Raw genomic sequence first — 24,822 nt, forward strand, 5'->3', positions numbered from 1 at the left:
GAATATATTAAGTACAAACTTAATCCACACTGCCATTGGCCTCAAGCCTTGCATTTGTACTGATTATAATGTCACAAAAATCTTTTTAAACTTAAACTTTTGCACAAAAATAATGATAGAGCTGTTACACTTTTTGGATATGTCTACAGTGCAGATAACTCCTGGCTGGCCCGGCTCCTGGTGCTCAGGCAATGGGGCTGTTTCATTCTAGTGTAGACTTCCAAGCTCGGAGAACTCTCCCATCTCACAGGGTCCTAGAGCTTGGCCTCCAGCCCAAGCCTGGAAGTCTACACTGCAATAAAACAGCCCCTGAGCCCAAGTCAGCTGGCACAGGCCAGCTGTGGGTGTCTAATTACAGTGTAGACATACCCTCTATGCACGTTTAACTTACTTTTGGGTATGAATGTGGAGTTTTGTGGCGTAAAATTTGATGAATACTTGATGAATAAGTTACCACATTAAATCTTGCTCTCTCCTTGAGGCATGGTTTCATGTCATAATTTCCCCTCATGCTGATATCTAAATACATTTGAATCTATTGTCCCTTTGTAATTAAAAGGTTTCAGAGTAGCAGGCATGTTAGTCTGGATCTGCAAAAAGAACAGGAGTACTTGTGGCACCTTAGAGACTAACAAATTTATTGGAGCATAAGCTTTCTTGGGCTACAGCCCACTTCATTGGATGCATAGGATGAAGTGGGCTGTATCTTATGCTCTAATAAATTTGTTAGTCTCTAAGGTGCCACAAATACCCCTGTTCTTTTTGTAATTAAAAGTTATCTTGCTGTTAAAGAGAAAGATATTGCATCTGGACCTATAATCTATCTATCTAATTATCTGATGCCATTTACAATATTAAGTCAATAAACCCTGAAAATTGGCTTTTACAATGGGAAAGAAATCTCAAGATTACCAATGGAGTCTTTATGTATGGTTAATAAAGTAAAAACAAAATTGAGAATGAATACTAACTTGAAATAATAAACCAATTTTTACATTTTAATAAACAGTTGGAAATGAGTGAAATCACTTTAACTACATGCTCAGCTCTCTGGAGTAGGTAAAAATAAAACTTGTTTTACTGTGTTGCTTCCTAGTTCGAAACAAAGACATGAGCTGGCCAGAGGAGATGTCATTTATAGCAAACAGTAGTAAAATAGACAGACATAAAGGTAAGTGTTCAAGTGCAGTAACACAAGTATGATAGGGAAAAAAACCCCAATAAAATATTCTGGTTTGTGGAACCATTTTGTTTTTAACATAAAGATTGAAAGTAGTGGTGCAGACATGTTAGAACTATTCTATTTGTTTTGTTCTGTGTTGTAGATTTAGCTCCTAAAAGTGTTGGGGTTTGAATTCAGAGGTAATCAAGTCCTGCAACATTCAGCAAACTCTGAATACAGCTAAATTTGAAATTGGATTAACAGTTTTTGGAAAAATCAGTTGCTTCCTTTTCACCTCGTTTGTAGTCTAAGACTTGCATATTTCTGTGTATTACGTTTTTTTAAGTTGAAGGAAGACTTCGGTATTATTGAACAAGAATAACACAACAAAAAATGACAATGATACGGTAATGCTACTGCAGAATAGGAAAATCATTTACTTACTGATGCAGAAACAACATGGATTACACTGATTACCAGTATCTTTTCCGTGTTTTATAATGGGGCTAATTCTAGCAAGTTGCCAGACACCCTCAATTTCTGTTGACTTCAATGAAAATTTAGGGCACTTATTATCTCAGAGGTCTGTTGTCTTCACATTAACTGACATCTTGTAATTGGGGGCAGGGTGAGGGAGGTTGTAATCTTCTAGTGAAATCTCACCATTGATTAATTTTTCTTTTATTTCTTATGTGTTTAAAATATATCATGTTAAATAACTGTACCTCTTTTCCCTCAGTTCCTACTGAAAAGGGTGCCACTGGATTAAGTAATCTGGGTAATACATGTTTCATGAATTCTAGTATCCAGTGTGTCAGTAACACACAACCTCTAACACGGTATTTCATCTCAGGAAAACATCTTTATGAACTCAACAGGTAATGCGTATGTGAGACCTTTGGCATTTAAATGTTTTAACCCTTTAAAATTCTTTTTGCCTTCAAAAGTGGGCAGCATGACTATGTCCTTTCAATCACAATATTATAAGCACTCAACTTCCCAACAGGCCAGGGGTGCCATTTAGGGTGGGCAGAGGGTGGGGGGACCTGCCCCTCCTTGAGTCCTTCACAATATTTGGGTGCAGTTCCCAGCAGGAGGGAAATGCTCCCCCTCCTTGCCCTGCTCCTCTGTGCTGTCCCCTGCCATGGAGTCACCACTGGCAGCGCTGCTGAGGACTGGGCACCTGCCTCCTGATCTGCTGCACAGAGCCGGGCATGGGCTCATGTTGATGTGTCCTCCTCCCCCAAGCCATCATGTACCTGGGCAGGTAGAGTGCACCCCTTCCCCTACCCTGCAGAGCTGCCCCCACTGTGCCAACTAGAAACTGAGTGCATGGCTGGCCCCACAACAGCAAACCCCCCGCAGCAGCATACCCACACACAGCCCCTGCCTTCACTCTGAGCTACCCCCCTGCCTGCATGCTGAACTACCCGCTGCCTGCACTCAGCCCCTAGCTACTCTTCTCCCTGCACCCTGAGCCCCACCCCTCCCGGCACACAGCCCCTAGCTAACCCCTGCCTGCACCCTGAGAAGTTTTCAAATTTTTGAGCTGAGGCCCCCCTCCCCCCCGGGTTATAATTTTTGGTTGAGCCCCTTTCCCCTTTATCTGGGGGGAAAAAAACCTAGAGTTTTCAGGTGCCTAAGTAGCCCCTGGAATCGTGATGAAAGTTGCGCCCCACCCCCCCAAATCTGAAATAGCACCCCGGTAACAGGCACTAGAGTAGACATTCCTAAAAAGGAAGACTTCTGTTGCTGCATGAGATAAACCAATACTAGCTACCCTGAAACACTTTCCTCCACCATGCTTTGTAAGCGCTTATTTTATTTAAACATCAATGAATACACTTTATGAATTCTAGGACAAATCCAATAGGAATGAAAGGACATATGGCCAAGTGCTATGGGGATTTGGTTCAGGAACTATGGAGTGGAACTCAAAAGAACATAGCTCCATTAAAACTACGGGTAAGGATTTAATGTGCCCTTATTTATAGGTAGCAAAGTGGTGTGCAATTACAAAAATTTTACTGTCCAAAAAAATTACAAATGTATTTTCCTTTTCTGCTTTTTGATGTTGTTTATTTCATAATCTTGAAAAGTTTCCTTAATGATACTTCAGCATGTTTAATGGTCATATTTGCTTTGAACTTAACCATTAAAACATTTCTTTACCACTTGGCTGTGGTAAATATAGCCTTCAAAACTTTAGTCCATTCAATAAATATACTACCATCAGTGTTTCTGTATTGACAGTTTGAGAGAAGATTCATATTTTTCTTAGGTGTGCAGCTTATAAGTGTCTGTGATGTAGGTAGTTTATACCAGTAGTGAATTTTACTTGCAGTCTTTGGAGAAATAGAATTGTATAAATGTAGGACTGGAAGGGATTTTGAATATTTAGTGTACCGTTTGATACCCACCTAAAGGAATTTTAATTTAGAAATCTCTTATGAGATTAAATTACAATTTAGGATGTGTCACACAAGCACACATAGGTATGTCATGAATATGACACATGACGATGATCATTGTAATACCCTTTTTGTGGGGTATGTCATAATCCAGTGCAGAAGTCGTAGATTCAGAACAGTCACTAATGTTAATGTGGGTTCTGGTTTATGTGCACATCAGGCTGACAACACGGTCCTTTATTTCTCTTTAATTAGAGATGAAAGACCTTTCACAACTCACAATTGGCCTCGCTCTGACCCTGGAAACTTATGTGGTCATCTTTAACACTTAAAAATGTAGTTTATTACACTGGTCACCATCATACATCTTCACTAGGTTAATTTGTTATAAGTAAAGGTTTCTGTGATTTATTATCAAATAACTTCTTGGTTTTTACTCTTTTTTTATATAGTGGACGATAGCAAAATATGCTCCAAGATTTAATGGTTTCCAGCAGCAGGACTCGCAGGAGCTTCTGGCTTTTCTTCTGGATGGTCTTCATGAGGATCTGAACAGAGTTCACGATAAGCCATATGTAGAACTGAAAGATAGTGACGGTCGACCCGATTGGGAGGTAGCAGCAGAGGTGTGTCTGAACTGGAAGTTATTGACACTTGGCCAGTAGAATCTGCACTGACACACAGGTTTCTGACAGCACTCTAGAACCAGTGAAATACAGATTTTTTTTTTAAAGCAATATTTAATCCAACTGAAATACAATATAGGATTCCTCACAATACTTTTAGCAAGTGGTGATGATTTTATCTGTTAATTTCAGCAAGACCCATGCAATTGTATGACCTCGCTGAAGCACGTTGTGTGTGAATGTTTGTAGACTCAGTAGAACGGCAGGACAGTTTCTGAAATATTTTGCCCATGGCATAAAGAGTTTTACCTGCCCACCTCTGAGTGGGGTTAAAAGGAAATTTGTTATGGATGCTTGATTCTGCCATAAAAGGTTAAAATAAATATTACCTTGCAACGTAACATTATCTAACATTGCAAAAGTATATTTTTTGTAAACAGTAATTCTTTCTGAATCATGACCTTTGCATTGGTCATATTTATTGGCTTTCGCTTTCTGGAGTCTGCGATATGCCCTCAAATTTCAGATTTCATGCAAGTTGAAATATATATGAAGCCAAGCACTCTAAAATGAAAGCCAGATTATATCTGCGGATTTTATGGTATTTCTGGTAGTTATACATGGTTTCTTAGTAGTTTGGTAAATACACCTTTTTTTGTGATACTGGCTTTCTATTTTGTCAGTAAGGTTAAAGGTTACATTTTCCATTATAATACTGTTGCGTTTTCTTTTGTTACATACTGGATCTGTACAGTGTTTACCTCTGAACTGAACATAGGATCGTATTTGGATCAGTAGAAACTGTAAATGCTGGGAATAAATATTTTTGTAGGATAGATCCTTAAATTCTAGCTATTGATCTCTCAGTCACATGGATGCTGAGTAAAAGTTAATGAGACTCTCCCCTTTTTTCTTAACTTACCAAACTTTACTGATGTTATGTAGATACACAATGTGTTATGTGTATCCGTAGAAACACTTTAGAAGGATGTTTTGGTCTGGATTCAAGCAGGCTTTCCATTAATATAATGGAATAATTAATATACTGGTATTTCAGTAAACATAACATCTCTTAAATTGCATTAATAGAAAACTGACTTTGTACAAATGTCACCTTTCTGTTCAGCCAGTCTTCTCCCTTTGTGTCTGAACCTTCTCTCTTTGTCTTACACAGATAGATTTTTACTCTTGTAGATCTGTGGAAGAGCAAGCTGTATTTATTTCTGCCTCATACCTTTAAAAAAAATTGATCACTAAATTGAAATAGCAGAATATTTATTATCAGTGACAAATGATAATAGTGGCAGAAATAAATACAGCTTGAATTTTTCATAGATTACGTTGTATTTGAAGGCAGCTAGAAAAATCACTGTTGTTGGTAAACGGAGTAAATTTGACCTAAAAATTATGAGAACAAAAATGTGGAACCTCACAATGTCATCTTAAGGAAGTCATTTTTTCAGAAGCAATGTATAGCAAAACTTGAAAAGATAGCCAGTGATTGTGTCGAGAGCTACTTAAAGAAGCTGTAACCCTGGCTGATTGTCCTAAATCACAAATGTTTTTCTCATGTTGAAACTAAATTGTTTCCTGCTTGTTTACAACACTGGTCAAATAACTTATAGTAAGTACAGCATATATTAACACCATATTTTTATAAATATCTTGGAATCTTGTAACACACTTCCCTCTACCAAGTCCAAGCAATTGTGCTACATTTCTAACTTATTTTACACTTTGTTTCAGGCCTGGGAAAATCATCTGAGAAGAAACAGATCAATCGTAGTGGATTTGTTTCATGGGCAGCTAAGGTCCCAAGTAAAATGCAAAACATGTGGGCACATAAGTGTTCGATTTGACCCTTTTAATTTTTTATCCTTGCCTCTTCCAATGGATAGCTACATGCACTTAGAAATTACAGGTGGGTAGTCCGAATTTAAATCACTCTAGTCTTGCCTGTCCTAAAACATACTCACGTTCCAGCAGTGATGCAGAAGAGGTTTTCAGGGCACAGTGGTAAGAGTCCTGTCTACACTGGCACTTAGCACTAATGCATCTGGACCTTTCTTGGAGTTGAGGTAAAATATTGTAGCATAAATGTGCCCTTTTACACTACTAAAAGCTACCTAATTTCAGTGGGCTTCATTTACACTAGAACAAAAAAAATGATTTAGCTGTCAAATATTTACATAGCAGTGAGCATAGTTCAGGTGCTGCCATCTCTTTTGTCTCAACTAAAAGATTTGATGCCTAAAGTGTGTAATATTCAGCATTTGAGGCCTTCTAGACCGCTTTCAGGTCAGTAGCAATTTGATTATACAGATAGTTTTTGAGAGTCTGCCCAGTGCAGAATTGTACCGTGATCTTCAAACCTTTTACTGAAGAAAAATAATTTTTCATGCTTGGATCTTAAGACATTGAAAAAAAAAAAAGACATAGTGTTTAAAAAACAAAACAAAAAACAAAAAAACCCTTAACTGCTGCTCCCACACTTAAGCAGGTAATGAAGGTTCTCTTGTCCAGTATTAAGACCTTCTTTTGTCTTGGAAATGCTAGAAAAGTGTCTGGTAGTCAATGAAAAGATCAAGTCTTAAAATGGAAGAAACAATAGTTTTTTAATAAATGAGAAATGTGACCTGTATTATTCTCACAAAAACACTGCCATTTTGCTGACTAAAGTGTGTTTCTTTCTCTTAAAGTAATTAAATTAGATGGTACCACCCCTGTTCGATATGGGCTCAGACTGAACATGGATGAAAAGTATACAGGTTTAAAAAAGCAGCTAAGTGAACTTTGTGGGCTAAAACCAGAACAGATTCTTCTTGCAGAAGTACATAGCTCTAATATAAAGGTAACATGCTTTCATCGATACCAGCATCCTTTCAGTACTTAGAGTAATTACTGAAGCCTGTACATCAACATACTAAAATTCCTTCATATCTTCAACATAAGATCTTGTCTACATGAACACTGCACCAGTTTAATTAAAGATGTGATTTTTAAATCAATTTAGTTTAAATGGTGTGAGTCCATGTGAATGCTTTTATTTTGGTTTAAACCAGGGTTAATTTAGAATTGGTCTAAGCTGAATCCAAATAAACTACTCTAGAACCAGACCAAAGCAAAGTTATTTGCACCAGTTAAACTAAAGTGACTTCAAAATCACATTTTTAGGTAAAATGATACAACTTTCTCATTTTGACCAGGCCTAACTCAAAGACAAGCAGTGATATAATGTGTTTAAATGCTACCAAATATTTTAGGGCAGAAGCCTGATGAGAAATAACCTATTAATTCTAAATAAAATGTATATACTTTAAAGCCAAGTTTGCCATCACAAAATATTTTCAACAATAAATATATGCAGGATCACAGTGGAAAATACTAAATGCTGTTATATTATACTATTATTCCTTTTATTCTGTTTTTCTCCACAGAACTTTCCTCAAGACAACCAGAAGGTTCGGTTATCAGTGAGTGGGTTTTTGTGTGCGTTTGAGATACCGGTCCCAGGATCCCCCACGTCAGCGTCTAGTCCTGTGCAAACAGGTAAAACAAAATTATTCATTTTCCTTTTTGTTTAAATTGATCCAAGAGTATTGATCAGGTATAGATGGCGAGGTACAGAAAAAATCCAACTTTATAATGGGGAAAGAGATAAGGCTAAAGAAAAAGTATGGTTTGGAGGAAGGGAAGAATATTTCATACACTCAGTTGGATGGAACAGGAAATGTTTAAAAAACAAAACAAAACACTGTTACAAGTTCTGGTTGCTGTTGCTAATTGTGTATTTATAATTAGATTTGGCATCAATACTGGGACAATAATATCTGTGTTATGTGTTTTATCCAAGGACTTCAGTACACTTTATAAACATTGATTAAACTTCACAACAGATCATAATCTTAAATTTACCCATTTTAAAAGGAGCATAACGGAGGCACAGAGAAATGATTTGCTGAAGGTCACCTAGTGAATCTTTGGCAAAGCTGGGAACAGAATCTGATTCATTCTTCTGTTTTGAGCAGTAGACACGCTGCTAACAGTGGGATGTATATTGTGACTGGGGCTGGCTACATCTGTTTCTCAAAGACTTAATTGTTTTTGAAGTGGTGGTATTAAGGGATAGATGTGAATGTTTGTCTGTGGTCCGTGTATACTTTGGAGTATAGATTCCTGGCATTCAGTAAATGACATGGGTCACTTCTATATAAGATAGCATTTAACAAGCAAGTTTGAGCAGATTGATTTGTAGCCAAAGCAGCTGATTCATAGTTCACAAATATTAATGGTGCAAGTATCATAATTCAGTAACCATGTGTTTGTACCTAAATTCAGATTTCTCCACTGGGCCATCGGCTAATGGAATGCTCAACATAATGATGAATGGGGATTTCCCCAGACCAACACTAATTCCAAATGGAATGCCAAATACTGTAGTGCCATGTGGAACAGAGAATAACCTTGCCAATGGGATGATGAATGGTCATATGTCTTTGCTTTCTGATAGTCCATTTATAGGCTACATCATTGCAGTCCACAGAAAAATGGTTAGTATATTCTGCACTAGTTGCAAATGTGTGGTGTAGGCTACTTGTAAAAGGCAGTGGTTTTTTTTTGGATGAAGCTGTGATGAATGTATATTTGCAGTCCTAGGAAGGGCACACAAGTACCCATTTATCTGCACAATCACCTGTTATGTAGGCATACATGTTAAGTTGTATGAGCATGTGTTATGCTTTCCTTTGAAAGTTTATCCACCATGTCTAATGTAGGGGTTTTACTTTCCTCAGAGACTCTTAGCATATTTCCTTAGTGCTAAGACGCATTTTTGACTTTTCATTGTAGTCTAATCTATCTTGCTTTCAGGCATCCACTCTGATCAGAAGAAATCTGATTTTGAGAAGCTACTTGAAACTCTTTTCTTTCCCTTTACCTGGAGCTGCATAATCTCCTGTACAGAACCAGTATAGAGCTTAGGCATATGGTACATTTGCAGGTCATTTTATTAGCGTCAACTGCTCTTTGTAAATGCATCTGTAGTCAAGTTAAACTATAAATGTCACGGCTGGTTGACTGAGTGTCTTAGATAATTCTGCACTCTGTATACATTCTCAGCCTTCAGGCATTAGAAGCGGTTAACATTTAAAGCCAGTGGTTTGTGGGCTAGAAGGCTGCATAACTTCCCTTTTCACAGTATATTTTTGTGAGGCTTTTTTTTTTACCATTGTCCAATAACACCATCATAGGCCTCATATAAGGGTTAGTTGGAGATCTTTTAGGGAATTGGTGTAATGTTCTTTATCAGATCCAAACTGGTTATGCAACCCATAAGGCAAAGCAAATTGCCTGCAGAAATGCCATCAAAAGTTTGTGCTGAGAGCTTTCTATTTCTAGGCATTGTATTAATGGTGGGGGTCAGCTGGCTAATAATGGTTTTTGTTTTTATCCAGGGATCTCAATATATTTTACAAACACAAATGTATTAAGCCTCAATATCTGTTACATAGGATGTATTGTTCCCATTCTTATAGATGGGGAGAATAAGGCACAAAGGTTAAATGACTTGTCCAAGATCTCTCAAAGTCCACAAAGCCCAAATCTGATTTCCTGTTGTGTTTTCTATTCACAATACCATCTTATTTTTCAAGGGATAAACACTGGGCAGGGTTTGCACTATGGGACTGATGACTTGTACGTAGAGGTGCTTGTTTACGTTTTTAAATGTTACCAGTTGGTGGGGAAGGGAAAGACATAAGTAATATTAAATAGAAAATAGAAGTTTAATTTAATACAGGTTTCTGATGGAAATGCTGATACAGCCTAGCAATTGCAGTCTATATGACACATGCTAAAGTAAATAAAAAGTCAATGACCGAGCTTTCAGACTGTAACTCAACTTTAAAAAACAACAGGTTTTTAATGCTGACTTATTCACATGATTCAGAGATGCTCAGTGATTTTATTGTAGAATTATTAGTCTCTTTCAAGATCAAACAGAGAGCACAGGAAAATACTGAAGTGAATGACAAGTGGAAAGAGCTTTCTGATAGTCATAGTATCAGTTAATGTTCACAGTACATTACATTCATTCCTTTAATATGTAAATACAGATGCGGACGGAACTATATTTCCTTTCATCTCAGAAGAATCGTCCCAGTCTCTTTGGAATGCCATTAATTGTTCCATGTACTGTTCATACTCGGAAAAAAGACTTGTATGATGCAGTATGGATTCAGGTTTCCCGGCTTGCCAGCCCTCTCCCTCCCCAGGAAGCTAGTAACCATGCACAAGACTGGTGAGTTGGATGTGCTAACCTATGGCTTGGGATCACCCTTTACTGTGGTACAGACTTCTTTATAAGGATTCAAAAGTATTAGTGCTTAGCCTTGCTTTGTAAATTTAACTGCTGACATGAGACATTCCATAAGATGAAGATATGGTCTTACTGCCCAATTAAACTCTAAATGTCAACTATTTTAGAAACTATTGCATATATTTTTAGCTCAAATGCATTGTTGCTGCCTGCAGATTCCATCTGGTGGGTTATTTTTGTAGCCAAGCCATCTTCATGTAGTACAAATTAAATAATGATGCTGTGTGTCCTTTAATATAGTTATCTAACTTATGCTTTTAGGTTTCAATTTAAGTTATTCTTACATACTGCACATTCTTGAATCATTGATTGATAATTCATTACATAGCCTGGTGCAGGAAAATAATACACTTTTTTCTTATGTGAGCACTGTTGATGTATTTTAAGAATGAGATACTGATAAGGTCTTTTGCTGTGTGGCAGTGATTTTAGATGGTCTGGAATGTAATGAATTACATAGGTAGCTTGTGGGGTGGATTAATTTATAGCTGAGGAAATTTAAACAAGTGAGTCTGTTTCCATGTTAGCTAGGGGAGTAAATGGATATTCTGTCAATGGCAATCCTACTCCCAGTGAACTTAGTGGGAATTTAGCTTTTGGCTTGAATGGGATGAAGGTTTGGCTTTGTGGCAAATTATTAAATGTATTCAAAGAGGAATGAGACTTGAAAGAGAAAGGAGCCAAGTATACAGGACTAACAGACATAAGCCTGGTTTAAATGGAATTAAGTATGTTCCCACAGGGTTTTGTATGGGTTTAATTGAATTGGTTCAGACAGACACCTTTAGTTGTATCTGTGCAACTGTGTGTGTAGATCTGGCCTCCAGCAAATTTTCTGCTATGTCCCTTTGTTCACATCAGGGTGCTTTCTTGCAGCATTGTGACTGCTAAACAAGTCTCTAATGTTTAACATAGTGAATTAAATATTTCAATGTATTTCAGATGAGCTGAGTGACCATTTTCCAATTTAGTGTATTCCTGTGAGCCTCTGATAATCTGGACTATTACTTAATTGGCTCAATGTATCCGCTAGTATATGTGGAGAGAATTCTACTGCTGTAGAGTCTTATGTGAGATCTGTTACCTCAGCAGGATCTTTAAAAGTATTTATGAATTTCCATCTCTGCAGTTTATTACTGTCCTTATAAACTGTCCAATAGCCTTATTTTACCGTGTGATAAAATGAGGCTTATAGTCTGATTGTATGATTGTGTGATTGATTGATTAATTTGTATTGTAATTATGCCTGCTGCTCTTTGGACTCCTCCCTCAAAAATTGTTGCAGCTTAATGTGACTGTCCTGCTGAGCAGACTTACAAAGTAAACATTACAGTGTTGAGTGGAATTTAGATGACACAGGGAAGCATCTTGTTTTGTTAAGCAGCTCTTAATGGGTTGGAATCGGCTCCCTTAAGCATTGATCTCATGCACCATCATGCTTGCTGACTGTATTAAACATTCCTTCCAAGCAAAAAATCAAACGTGGGGTGAACAGTGTGTGCTGTATGGCAAGGAATTCAGCAGACTAGATCAATACTTACGTTTCTTGTTGTATTCTGTTCCGTTTCAGCGATGACAGCATGGGGTACCAGTATCCGTTTACCCTTAGGGTGGTTCAGAAGGATGGAAATTCTTGTGCGTGGTGTCCATGGTACAGGTGAATTGCTCTTTCTAGAATTGAGCCAGGGGATAACTTAAGCAGAAATGTAATTTATGATGATGGATTTTTGATAGATTTCAGGACTTCAAGAGGTAATATCCAACAATGAGAATTTGGAATTTAATTTAACCCAAACCCCCAAGTGTCAGGTTTTCACTGCAGAATTGCTTTTATGACTTACAGAGCTGAAAACTATTCTGACATGTAAGCTTCAACATAGGAAACCAGCACCAAGTTTTGAAATATATTTTAACCCGTTACATTCCTCAGGACAAGTCAGTACCAAACCCCCAAAAAGAACAAGTCTTTGACCACCTAAAAAGCCCTTACTAACTGTCCCCGTGTTGCCAGGTTGCTTTCTCTCTGCTGCTCCACATGAAGAAAATGTCTTTTCTATTGCAGGCCTGCCCTTCCAATATAAATCATTGCCTCCTAGCCTGAGTAGGAATTCACAGTGACAGAGGCAGTTCACCTTGGGGAAAGGCATGTATGAGCTGCTGTAGACAAGAGCCTTAACCTATTTCCCAGTAGCCAGAAACCTTTTCTCTTAGTCTAGAACACCCTCGCAAGTCTCCAAAAGCCATCAGAAATTGACTTGTCCCTATGGTGTGAAACACTTGAAAATTACCAAGTGTTCTTTAAGGTTTAACACTCAACTATACCTTAGGGCCTGTTCATATTATCAGTATAACTATTCACCTAAGGCTGGACTATATAGCTGTGTAACCATCTTACACCCAGAAACGTTGTCCTCACAGGCAATTAAATAAATTATATTAGATCAGGTACATCTCTTACTGTAGGAGACAACCAAGCTAGTGTGTGGTTATATCTGTAATACAGGTGGGCCTTTAGTGAACCTGAAACTGATCATGTTGACACTATACTGGACAATCCTTGGCTTACCTTGAGATCCTGCCTCTTGATGTCTAGTCCTCACAAGGGCCAGGAGACTTCATACCCAGGAAAAAATATGACTGAAGAGAAACAAAAAATAAGCCTATTTGTGTTATAAACTGTTATAGAAGATGAAGACCTTGCCTTAACTTATAATCCACCCTGCATCACACACACATTTTAAAGTCTACACACAATTTGGAGAGGGGAAGAGAGGCACACATGACAGGTGCTAGTCATGTTGCATAATACACTGTTGGAAAGCATTCAGACTATGTCTTGATTACGAAAAAGTATGTGCATTAGCTATCCTGCTGTAACATCCTAGAGGAGACAAGGAACTGTAGTTTTTAACTGATAGATTTTTGGTCAAGGTCAACCATGGGTGGGGGTATAGTGTTGACTTTGCCTACCTACCTGGTGGTAAAAACTACAGTGCCCGGTCTCCACTAGGATGTTACAGAATGATTGCTAACGTACCTGGGTTATCCTACTGGAAAAGCACACCTTTCTGGCACTGAAGACAAAGTCTCAAACACCACAGTGATGGCCATGGTCTGAGAACAGGAAAAAGGAGGAGAACAAAGTATCCTCCTGATTAACAGGAATCTAAGTTATTGGATAATTCATCTGTCACCATTGAGGCTAAAGGTTTTTTCGTTTAGATTTTGCCGTGGGTGTAAAATCGAGTGTGCAGAAGACAGGGCCTGTATTGGAAATGCTTACATCGCCGTAGACTGGGATCCTACAGCCCTTCATCTCCGCTACCAGACATCACAGGAACGGGTAAAATCATTTACAAAATAAACCCAGCAGCACATCTTAGGTTTCAATATTTACTTGTATTTTATTAGCTCTGAAATATATCCCATTTTAACATCACTTCCATAGTTGCATGCTCATCATTAGTCCATCTCAGCAGGAGCGAGATTAGAAACTTATTCTCAGTATTTAGGTACTTGCATTATTGCTTTTGTGTTTCATCTTCTGCTGAAATAATGAATACAAAATCAATAATGGGAAGAGCTAAAACGAAGGTTGTCTGTAAAAGGCAATTTGTGTGACATTGCTATATCCATAGGCCTTTTACTTAGTGATGACGCTTTTGATAACCACAAAAGGTGCACATTCCCAATGCGTCCCGATGCAATGACCTTTGATTTAGTCTCCATAAATGAACTAAACAGGACAACATTCACAAAAAGAGAGGCCCCAATCTTGAAAGCACTTGTGCACAAGCTAAACTTAATACACATGAGTAGCCTCATTAGCTTATTGGGACTACTTATGTGACTAAAGATAACATGTGTAAGTGATTTTGGGATTGGGATTTGTTTGCAAATTGTGCCTACAAAAATACTTGTGCTCTCCCTCAAGGGTAACTTTTTAAGCAAAAAACCAAAACAAAACCCCAGATGTCATGCTCCGTTTGTACACTGAAAGAATGCATCACCTGTCTGTACATAGTTTAAAGAAACATTTTACAAACAGAACTTGGCTGGCGATTCTTGAAATTTTATCCTAAATAAATTAAAAATGTAACTTTTTGGTTGTAAGCTTTTGAAAATAGACCCTTCTTTGAGTGACCGCTATACATTCCTACTCATGGGATGCACCCGTGGTGCAGCTTTGAGTGGAACATGTCACAGCAGTGCCCATAGGAATTGTCTCTCGCCTCTGTCTGCCCCTCTCTTTATTGTTCCTGAAAATCAAGGGCAAGGCTATCGGAGGAAGTGGTGTGCTCTGGTCACCTCACTTCCCTTCAACTGGGCAAGCAGACAGGCCAGAAACCTCTCTAGGGAGATGCAATTTGGACCTACCTTCCTAGAAGACTTAATGTTAGAAATTTTAACTTCTTTATTTTCTTAAGTATTTATTTTATTATTTCCCACATGTTGGTGTGAAAGCTTACAGATCCTGTGGTGGCTGCAACGGGGAAGAGGCCATGATTTAAGGGGTGTGCCTCTTAAATCATGTTGTATTCCCTGCTTTGGATGCCCATATGAGGTATCTGGCTTGAGTGGTGAAAGGACAGTCTCCTTCAGCATTTGTGGTCTGCAACGCCTTAACCCCAAGAGTTCACAGGGAGTGTAAAACTGGCTCCATGCCCTACTACTTCAGGAGGCGCTAGTGTCCCTTTCATGAGAACTTACTAAGAATAGCGGTTTGCACTTTCATGGAAGTAGGGGCCATAGCAGAAGTTCCAAAGGAATTCAGGGGAAAGGGATTGTATTCCAGATAGCCATCTTTCTTCAGAATCAGTAACTGTCTCTGACCCATCTTAGACCTGAGAGAGCTCAACTCCTTCGTCAAAAAATTCAATTTCAGTATGTTGACCCTAGCATCCATAATTCTCTCCCAATAGCCCCAGATTTATTTGGGTGTCTCAGTTTCTGGGATACATATTTCCACATCCCTATCAGGCCTTTACACTGCAAATACCTTGGCATGCCTTAGGTATATTTCCCATTGTAGAAATTTGCGGAGCTGCTATATGGCTCTCTGTTCACACACTTACAAAACATTATGCGCTAGACCTAGCATTCTGGTTGGATGCTGTATTTGAAGAGCACTGTTTAATTAGGACTTCACATTCCATCTTCCACAGATGACAGTATTGCATGGGCTGTGCCCATTTACGCTCCATGCCCACCTTCCCCTCTTCCTTGGAGTCCTAATTACTGCCTCAGATCTGTGGAGACAATCAGAGGATCTGAGGTAGCCTGAGCCCCACAGCATCTTTTATAGCCCTCAGAATATTCAGGAACAGTGAGAGGAAGGGCAGCAGGGGGGCAGGAGAATTTCCAACAGGTGCAACTGTGAAACATTTAGCCAGCAGAGCTGCATTACCAGTGTATCTGATGAGTGAACATGCAGAGTCCTTAATGAAGAGCTCCTGGTTACAAGTGAGTAACCTTCTTAAACTTGGCAAAGAGAGGTGTGTTGCTAAGGTGAATAATAATGAGCAACTTAAGTTGCTCAAAAGTGTCCTGCATGCAAAAGGAATTACGATTTTTAACATGCCCAGAGGCTGAATCTATTTGTACACATGCAGCCCTGAAGAGACACATGTAAACAGTCAATTATACATACAATTAAATGGTCTTGATGCACAGAAGTGGGTTTTCATGTGTGCAGATGCACCAGTAAAGTATTTACAAGTACATTTGGATGCCCACTGAAAATTTGGCCCATATTGTCGCATTTGATGAAAGGCACAAGTTTTGTTGGCTCTCTGCCTTCTCATTTTAAAACGTGCATTGTATGCCCTGAACACATTATATGTAAGCTCAATCAAACATCTATCGGTTTGAGGGCGACCTAAGATTAGAGGAAGTCTGATGTGCTGTGTGGAAAACAGACTATACTTACTTGAAATTGTTTGATATCAGATGTTATAGAATAAACTTTAGTGAAACTGTGTGAGGGGATATGTGTGTGAAGAACGTATGCCAGTGGGTGCACAGAGACACGGAGGGTTGGCCTCCTGGATGGAAGTTGCATCTAGGCTGTTAGTTTGGAACTTCAGGGGTTTGATTGGAATTTGAAGGATCATCGATTAGCTCCTGAGGAGAAACAGAGCAAGATCACTGGGGTGGGTCCATGGGATTAACTGTGATCAAGAAGGGAAGCACTGCTGAGCTCTTACAAAATTAGACTTCAATCCCTAATAAAATAAGAAGTAGAAAGGTTACTGTAAGATATTATGATGTTTGTTTAATGTAGTTAAAATAAAAGTTTAGTAGTTTCTGAAATCCAGAAGTTGAAGGCATAGTCATTCAGAGGGGTTTTGAAGAGCTCTGAGGGCCCTCAAAATAGTTAGGAAGGTACAGCCGGGATCTCCCAGTATTCTCAGACAAGTGTCCTCAGGGTACTCTTAGAGCAGTAAAGGGGCTGTATTAGCAATACAGAGACACCGGTGTGCCTGTGTTGCCCGTGGAAGGGCAGCTTGTGACATCTGCCACATGGAGAATGGAGCATTCCATTAATTTGTGTTTTTCTGTTTCAAAATGTGGAAGAGGCTAGCTGAGGAAAGAAGGGGTCACTAGCTATGATTGTGTATTGGGGGCAAACTGGTTTGAGTTTCGATGTTGTGCATTCTGGAGACTTGCTGGCACTCATATTGGCAGGGTTTGGAGGGTTGGGGGGAAAAGGACTGCAGTAGGCCAAAGAAGTTGAAAACCTTTAAATAGGTCATGAGAGAAGGAGATTTACAGAACATGGGGAGGTAACAATCCAAAAGGTACATGAAACATCTGGCATAGTAATGGCATCATTTAATTTGGACCAAGTTAATCTCTAGTGTTAATTGAATTGAAACCAGTGGCGTTATATGTAAGGGGTGGATTTGCCCATTTCACTGTAAAGGAGAACATTTCAGAGTGTCAGATGGAATTTGGGGCTTGTTCAGAGGAATAGCTAGTGCACAGCATACTGTGGTGTAAATTTTACGGCTGTCAAGCGATTAAAAAAATTAATGATGATTGATCGCACAATTAAAGAAATCATGCAACTAATCGCATTGTTAAACAATAATAGAATACCATTTATTTAAATATTTTTGGATGTTTTCTACATTTTCAAATATTGATTTCAACTACAACACAGAATGCACAGTGTATAAGGCTCACTTTGTTTTTTATTACAAATATTTGCATGTAAAAAACAATAGAAACAGTATTTTTCAAGTCACCTCATACAAGTACTGTAGTGCAATCTCTTTATCATGAAAGTTGAACTTACAGTGTAGAAATATGTACAAAAGGAATTGCATTCAAAAATAAAACAATGTAAAATTTTAGAGCCTATAAGTCCACTCAATCCTACTTCTTGTTCAGCCAGCTCCTCAGACCAACAAGACAGACAAACAGGTTTGTTCGCCTTTGCAGGAGATAATGCTGCCTGCTTCTTGTTTCACAGCGGAGCAGATCAAAGCACTCTAGGGAACTTTTAGTGCACAGTGGCAGGGTCCACATGACCAGTTAGTGCACTGTGGATTGACACCGAAGCTTGCTGCACGTCAGCTGTTTGTCTAAACAAGCCCTCTGTGGAAAAGCAGTGTTAGAATATTCGAATATTGGAACTTCCGGGTCAGAGTTCAAACCCAGAATCTCTACGTTTCATTCTGTACTGTGCTAGTTATAGTAATGGCAAAATAAGCAGCTGACTTCGCCTGCTTGAATTGGATTTCAAGCACCGGCTAAAGTCTGGGTATTTTAAAAAAAAAAAAGCGATGGCAAAAAGTGCCAAGTCTTTCAATATCTAAATGTAAAAGAGATGACTTTCCTTATCTACATCCTGAAGTAAATGGTAGAACACAAGGCTAGGTTCAGCCAAAGCCCAGATACCTGTGTCAGGGAAAACTTGCTTGAGCCATCATAGCTTCAGAGAGCAAAAGCAAAACACTGGACACTAGTGGACAGCACTGGACAGTCTTTCTCTCCCAGTTCATTCCTCCACCGCCACGGGAATCAGATCCATATTACCAATGGCACCCCTTAAAATTCATGCCCAGGGTACTTGCTGATCCCACGTATCCTTGTCAGCTGAGTACAGGGTGGCTGACTGTTTGAGTAGTGCTTTTAGAACCAGACACTATACAGGACTTTATGTACCGCATCTCAGAGAGGTTCTTGTGCCAAGGTTAGGAGAGAAGGTTATGCGAAGAAACAAGGGGTGGCAATAATTTTTTAAAAAAACCATAGCTTTACAGGTGGATGACCAGGTCAAAGATAAGGAAGGCAGAAATCTGGTACTTAGAGGCTCCAAGCTGTGTAAAGAAGTTACGATTGGCAGAATCCACAGCAAAAACCAAGGTCAGGCCAAAATTTTTTGCAGATTATTTCCAGAATGTGAGGTTTAGGAAGAGTGAGACTAAATTGGGAGGAGCTTTTAACTGCATAACCATACTCTTGTACTGATGAACCAAGATGGTAACTTAGGGGAAGATGGAAGTTCAACTATGCACCTCAAGACACACAGGGTATCTGTCAGACATACGGAGAGTTAAACTCTGCTGGCAAAGACTGAGTTCTTTACCCTTGATCCCTATACACACAAGTAGACTGGTGGTTTTGCTGTCAGCCATTATTACAAAGAGCAGTTGGCGCCTCTGTAGGCGTTATGTAATGGTCCAACAGATGTCAGTCTGAGTCTCCAAAAATAACGTGGAGTTCAACAGGAGACCACGCCCAATTTAAAGGACACAGTATGTGTGAACATAGCATAGGAAACAATAATATAGTACTTTAAATTTAATGGTAGAGATAAAATGTCTCTAGAGAGACTTTCTTGGAAGTAACCCAAGTGGTGGTGAGAAGGTAGCTAATAAACTTAGCTTCAAGTATGAGTAAATTCTAGAGGATAGACTAAAACAATTGCATCTAAATAAAGGATCATTGGCGCTATTTGCATATCTCATTACTTTGAGAGGGAAAATGAATATCCTATTAAAAGAAAAGATGGGAAAAGCCACGAAGTACATACTACAATAAAATAACTGTATCTCCTAAGGTTATCCTGTTTTTATGATGGCTGCCGTCAAATTGCCATGAACCTCAATGTTCCTCAATTTGCCTGTATGTAGAGAGAATGTGTAATACTTGTTGTACCTCAGGTGAGCGTCTGAGGCTTAATTAACATTTGTAAAGGATTTTTTTCAGATCCTCGGATGAAAGGCACTATATGTGCCTTATATTTATTTCCTTCCCGCACAATAGAAATGGAGGAATCGGACAAAAATAGGAATGTCTTAAAAAAATTGTATAGTAACATCTCTCTACCTAATAATCCTAAAGAGGAGACCTAGAGCTAGCTAAAATAAATAACTCTTCTAAATTTCACAATGTGTACCAAAGTGTGGGCTTTCTTAAACAAACAAACAAACAAACCACTGCTTGAAGAAATTCTAGGTAAACTAAAGCATATGAAAATGGTAACACCCCAGGCCCTGCTTATTTCATTTTTATAAAAAAGTTTGACTTTTTTAGCCACTTCCTCTATCTGACAACTTTAATGATCTGAAGTGGAGAAGCTTGCTATCCTCTGTATTGCGGTCATACCTAAGCCCCTGAAAGATTTATGTTCCTGAGCTTCATGTTAAGATGACAGACGTGTCTTTATCACATAAATTTGCTTTTGAAGTTCCTTGCAAACAAGTTAAATAAGTTACTTCCCAATAAGTTTGCAAGGACCTTCTGAGAACCTTGGACGTGAATCTGAAGGAACTTGGTGTGTTTTTGAGATACAATAAAACCTCAAAGTTACAAACATCTCTGGAATGGAGGTTGTTTGTAACTCTACAATGTTCGTAACTGAACACCACATTATGGTTCTTTCAAAAATTTACAACTGAACATTAACTTAATACAGTTTTGAAAAACTTTACTATACAGAAGAAAAATGCTGCTTTCCCGTTAGTAGTTCTGTTAGTAGTTGGTTTAACACAGTACTGTACTGTATTTGCTTTTTTTTGTGTTTGTGCTGCTACCTCATTGTGTACTTCCGGTTCGAAATGAGGTGTGTGTGGTTGACTGGGCAGTTCGTAACACTGGTGTTCATAACTCTGGGGGTCTACTGTATTAGGAAAGTTGCCAAGATACAAAGTTCATGTTAATCTGGTAACCTCTTTAGATTGTGGAAGAGCACGAAAGTGTTGAACAAAGCCGGCGGGCTCAGGCGGAGCCTATCAATCTGGATAGCTGTCTAAGAGCTTTTACCAGTGAGGAGGAACTGGGAGAAGATGAGATGTATTACTGTTCCAAGTGCAAGACTCATTGCCTGGCCACTAAAAAACTGGACCTTTGGAGGCTTCCCCCTATTTTGGTACAACTTTCAATAATTTTCTTTCTCTTTTGGGCAACAGTAAAAATGTACACTCAACATGAGAGTTCGGATTGCTGGGTACATCTTCCTACTTTCACAGAATAAGGAAGGTTTAGATCTACCTATGTTCCCTTTTGTCTCAACTGAATCATGGCTATCATAGGTGACGCAACGTGAGGTCGCTACACGTGTATTATCTGTTTTATATCATGTAAATGAAAAAATACCTGCTATAACTACTTAAATGTGGTGTTCTGCTCAGCAAAGGATTGAAATGTTCATTGCATTTATTGCAGTGCCATTGGTTGTGTTACCTTTATGGAACACAGCCTTGTTCTCTTCTTTAAATTATGCAGCATCTACATTTGCTGCCTTTGAATTTGTCCAAAGCACACAAAATATGCTTTACTATTTATTTATTTACTAAAGCTGTATCTCCTACCTATTGTTGGTTGGTAGATGTTGCCTCTGTAGACCCAGATACCACACATTGTACAATGCAAGTTGATTTGTGCTCTAATCTTATAGTATGTATATCTCTGGAAGGATAAATTGAACATTTAAATTACTTGATTAGGTCATTGTGGTATAACTATCACCTTGTTTGTTTAATGTGTTTCACCCTAGATAATTCACCTGAAACGATTTCAGTTTGTAAATGGCCGCTGGATAAAATCTCAGAAAATTGTTAAATTTCCTCGCGAAAATTTTGACCCAAGTGCCTTTCTGGTACAACGGGATCCAAGTCATTGTCAACGAAAGCAACGAACTCCCCAGGTTGACGACCTTTCTGAGCCACGGATTCTGCAAGGGGAGCCTAGAAAAACAGATCTCCAAAATACTTATACATCTGGCGAAGGGGATGTGCTGAACAGGAGTCCATCCTCATTTAACACTAGTAGCATCTTGAATAATATCAAAGGTAGGGAATAAATAGTGGAAATCAGTCTCTCTATAAATTGCAGTGTAGAAATTAGTGATTATTGACCTATAGCAAGACGTATGGTAGTTCTTTCTTCAAAATCATCTTTACCCTTGAACTTATAAAATACAAGCCAATTGAATAGTGTACTCATTGTAAAAGTGAGGTTATTTGTGTTCTATTGATTCAGAAGTTAAGTTTATTCTGAAACGTTGATTTCTGCCACTGTCTTCCATTGTAAGCCTATTACAGCATTCATTAATAAGAAGTTGAGTTATTCAGGGTTGGTATATATTGGCATTTCAAATTTTCTGCGGTTTGAAGTTATTCAACTGCTATATGTGCCATTGCAGATTTGTGGGGCGGGGAGTAATTGACCTCTTTTTGCATAGCAAGATCTGCCAACTAATCCACGTAAAATTAATAGTTGCAATCTGTAGTCCTAACTATAAACTATGCATTGGTCGCTTAAAAAAAGAAGTTATCCATCCCAAAAGTTTTGTTCATTAGTGTCTCTGGTTATTGGAAGAAATCTTATATTGAAAAATCTAGGCTTTCAGCTTGCTTACCTTAAAAGGTTTTAACTTCTTTCTTTTACAGCATCTCCATCACCAGGGAGGAAAAGTGGAACTAGCTGTCCTTCAAGTAAAAACAGTAGCCCAAATAATAGCCCAAGGACTTTAGGAAGAGGTAAAGGGCGGCTGCGGCTACCACAGATAGGTAAAAACAAACTATCAAATAGCAAAGAAAATTTGGATGCAAGTAAAGAGAATGGTACTGACCAGGAACAGAAATTTACTTCTGACCAAGGAGATGCCATTAGCAAAGGACACATTTTGGGTGGTAGCCAGAGTGAATTATTCATTTTTCAGGACGAGATGACTTTAGCCAATGGATACGTTTGTGAGCAGAATGCGTATAGTAATGGCAGTATCAATGGTGTGATTGATAACCACAGTGAGGAAGATATGACAGATGACCAAAGAGAAGTCTGTGTTAACCCTATTTACAATCTATATGCCATTTCGGTAAGTTGACATTTTATATAAGTAAAATATGCTTAAACTGCAATTTTGTTGTTAAGTTTAGAATTTCACGTGCAATACACATGAAGTAAACATTTGTCCTTGAGAAGAATAACAAAAAGAAGAGGTAAATGGAGTTATCCTCCAGTAAATTCAGTTTACCATAAAGCTGAATATAACTGAAAAGTTAGTCTCTGCACAGTGCTTTTCTGCTTGAGTATCTGTCAGTCATAGAGTTTAAAGCCAGAGAGGGATGGCCAGAGGGGGACTGCCAGATCATCAGCCCTGACCTGTGTATTACAGGGCCGCCACCACCACCTTCACACTACACCCAACAATTGAAATTGTGTGCCTCAGGCAGAGAACAGGTACATCAATGCCTGAGGACCCTACAATGGCAGGGAACTGTTTGTGAGATTTATCTAAATAATCCTGGCAAGCAACCTTTATTCCACACTACAGAGAAGAGCAAAGTCACTGCTAATCTGGACTGGGAGAAAATTATTTCTGATTTCCCCCCCCCCCCCCCCACAGTGATGAATTAAATCCTGAGCATGTGAGCTTTGCCAAGCCCAGATATTCAAAAATATGTGAAATACAGCACAGTCCATAAGAAGTTAGGATTGGAAGAGACTTTTCAGGTTACCTATTCCCACTTCCTGTGTCAAATAAGATCTTTCTTTGCTCTGAGTCCACTGGGAACTTTTCTAATCTTTTTTTGAAGATTATTAATAATGGGGACTCAGCTGTCTTCCTTAAGTATATTCTATTTCATAATTGTTCATATTGTTAAATGTATCCTTATATCTAACCTGACTTTTTTGCCAGATTTAGATTCTCACCTGTTCCTAGAGTTAGTGATTAAAGTATCATTTACATAAAGCTTTACTTTCTCAAAATGCTTCCCAGATACTGGCCTGCCAAATTAATGTTTGAGGATTATGTTTGTAGACAGGTACAGACATATTGAATATTTATTTGTCTGACAGTCTGGAAAATACCAAAACTCATTAATTTCTTACCATTATTAATACTTACGAATACAACATCTAAACGCACTTTCCTAATGAAGGGGGCAGATAGTGACTAGATTAACTGGTTATTGATGACCATTGTGCACATATGATATAGCTGTTTGATTTTATTTAAATTTCTCCCTTCTCACTATATTCTCTCTTACTGAGTTTGAATGGAGAAGGCATTTAATTGACTAACGAGTATTCGTAGACCTCTCAGAAGAAGTGAATGTTTGGGAAAGGTTTGACTGTCAGGTCTAGACACACTTGCCCTGCTGGACACTTGCCAAACTGTTGTGAAGGGATCCCATATGTTTTAAGCCTCCAGAGTCCAAATGAAGTCCAGGCAGTCACTGAGTTCACCATTGTGCCTGGTCTTGGGGGGTTGGGGACACATGCTTAACACCTTGTCAGCGAGAGAGAGGCATTTCATGATACAGCAATTTCATAATAACTTTACAATATCAACCAGAATTCATAAGTTGTACAGCAAGATTCCCACAAACGTCACAGAGAGAGGGGGAGCTTGACACTCTGCATTTGAGAGGTTGTTCTAAGCATATGGTGCAACACCGAGGAAGATAAATATGGTGGGGGAGCAGTGAGAGAAACACCAGGGGGACACTGAGGTTGGCATTGTTACTGGAGATGCGTAAGGGATGAGAAATTCAAACACGATATGGTAGGTGAGGAGTAGCCAATGGTGTGGTTCAAAGAGGGAAATGATGTGGTGAGAGCAACAGGCAAGGACAATAATCTTTGCAGCAGCGTTTTAAACATGCTGAAGCAGAGATGTAGGCACCAGGGAGGCCAGAGAAGAGTGGTTGCAAGAAAGCAAGGGACAGGATGACTAGGATGTGAAAAGTGTGGGGGGGTTTATTTTTTAGTTGTGGTGACAAATTA

The 24,822-nt window shown here is 38.7% G+C and overlaps 1 protein-coding gene across 4 annotated transcripts in view; it reads left to right on the plus strand.

The window, feature by feature from the left end:
- The window catches only part of USP32 (ubiquitin specific peptidase 32), a 153,092-nt gene that overhangs the window by 124,805 nt on the left and 3,465 nt on the right, over nt 1-24,822 (plus strand). For all 4 annotated transcript variants that reach the window (XM_084650999.1, XM_084651000.1, XM_084651001.1 and 1 more), the window contains exons 19-32: nt 1,097-1,171; nt 1,902-2,040; nt 3,022-3,127; nt 4,026-4,199; nt 5,946-6,120; nt 6,899-7,050; nt 7,637-7,748; nt 8,538-8,749; nt 10,313-10,497; nt 12,146-12,232; nt 13,798-13,918; nt 20,765-20,956; nt 21,584-21,878; nt 22,479-22,906. In XM_084650999.1, the coding sequence (XP_084507125.1) occupies nt 1,097-1,171; nt 1,902-2,040; nt 3,022-3,127; nt 4,026-4,199; nt 5,946-6,120; nt 6,899-7,050; nt 7,637-7,748; nt 8,538-8,749; nt 10,313-10,497; nt 12,146-12,232; nt 13,798-13,918; nt 20,765-20,956; nt 21,584-21,878; nt 22,479-22,906 (2,453 nt within the window). The remainder of the gene's footprint in view (nt 1-1,096; nt 1,172-1,901; nt 2,041-3,021; nt 3,128-4,025; nt 4,200-5,945; nt 6,121-6,898; nt 7,051-7,636; nt 7,749-8,537; nt 8,750-10,312; nt 10,498-12,145; nt 12,233-13,797; nt 13,919-20,764; nt 20,957-21,583; nt 21,879-22,478; nt 22,907-24,822) is intronic.

This window comes from Lepidochelys olivacea (assembly GCF_965140295.1).
Source record: "Lepidochelys olivacea isolate rLepOli2 genome assembly, chromosome: 17".
In the NCBI taxonomy this organism is placed as follows: domain Eukaryota; kingdom Metazoa; phylum Chordata; order Testudines; family Cheloniidae; genus Lepidochelys; species Lepidochelys olivacea.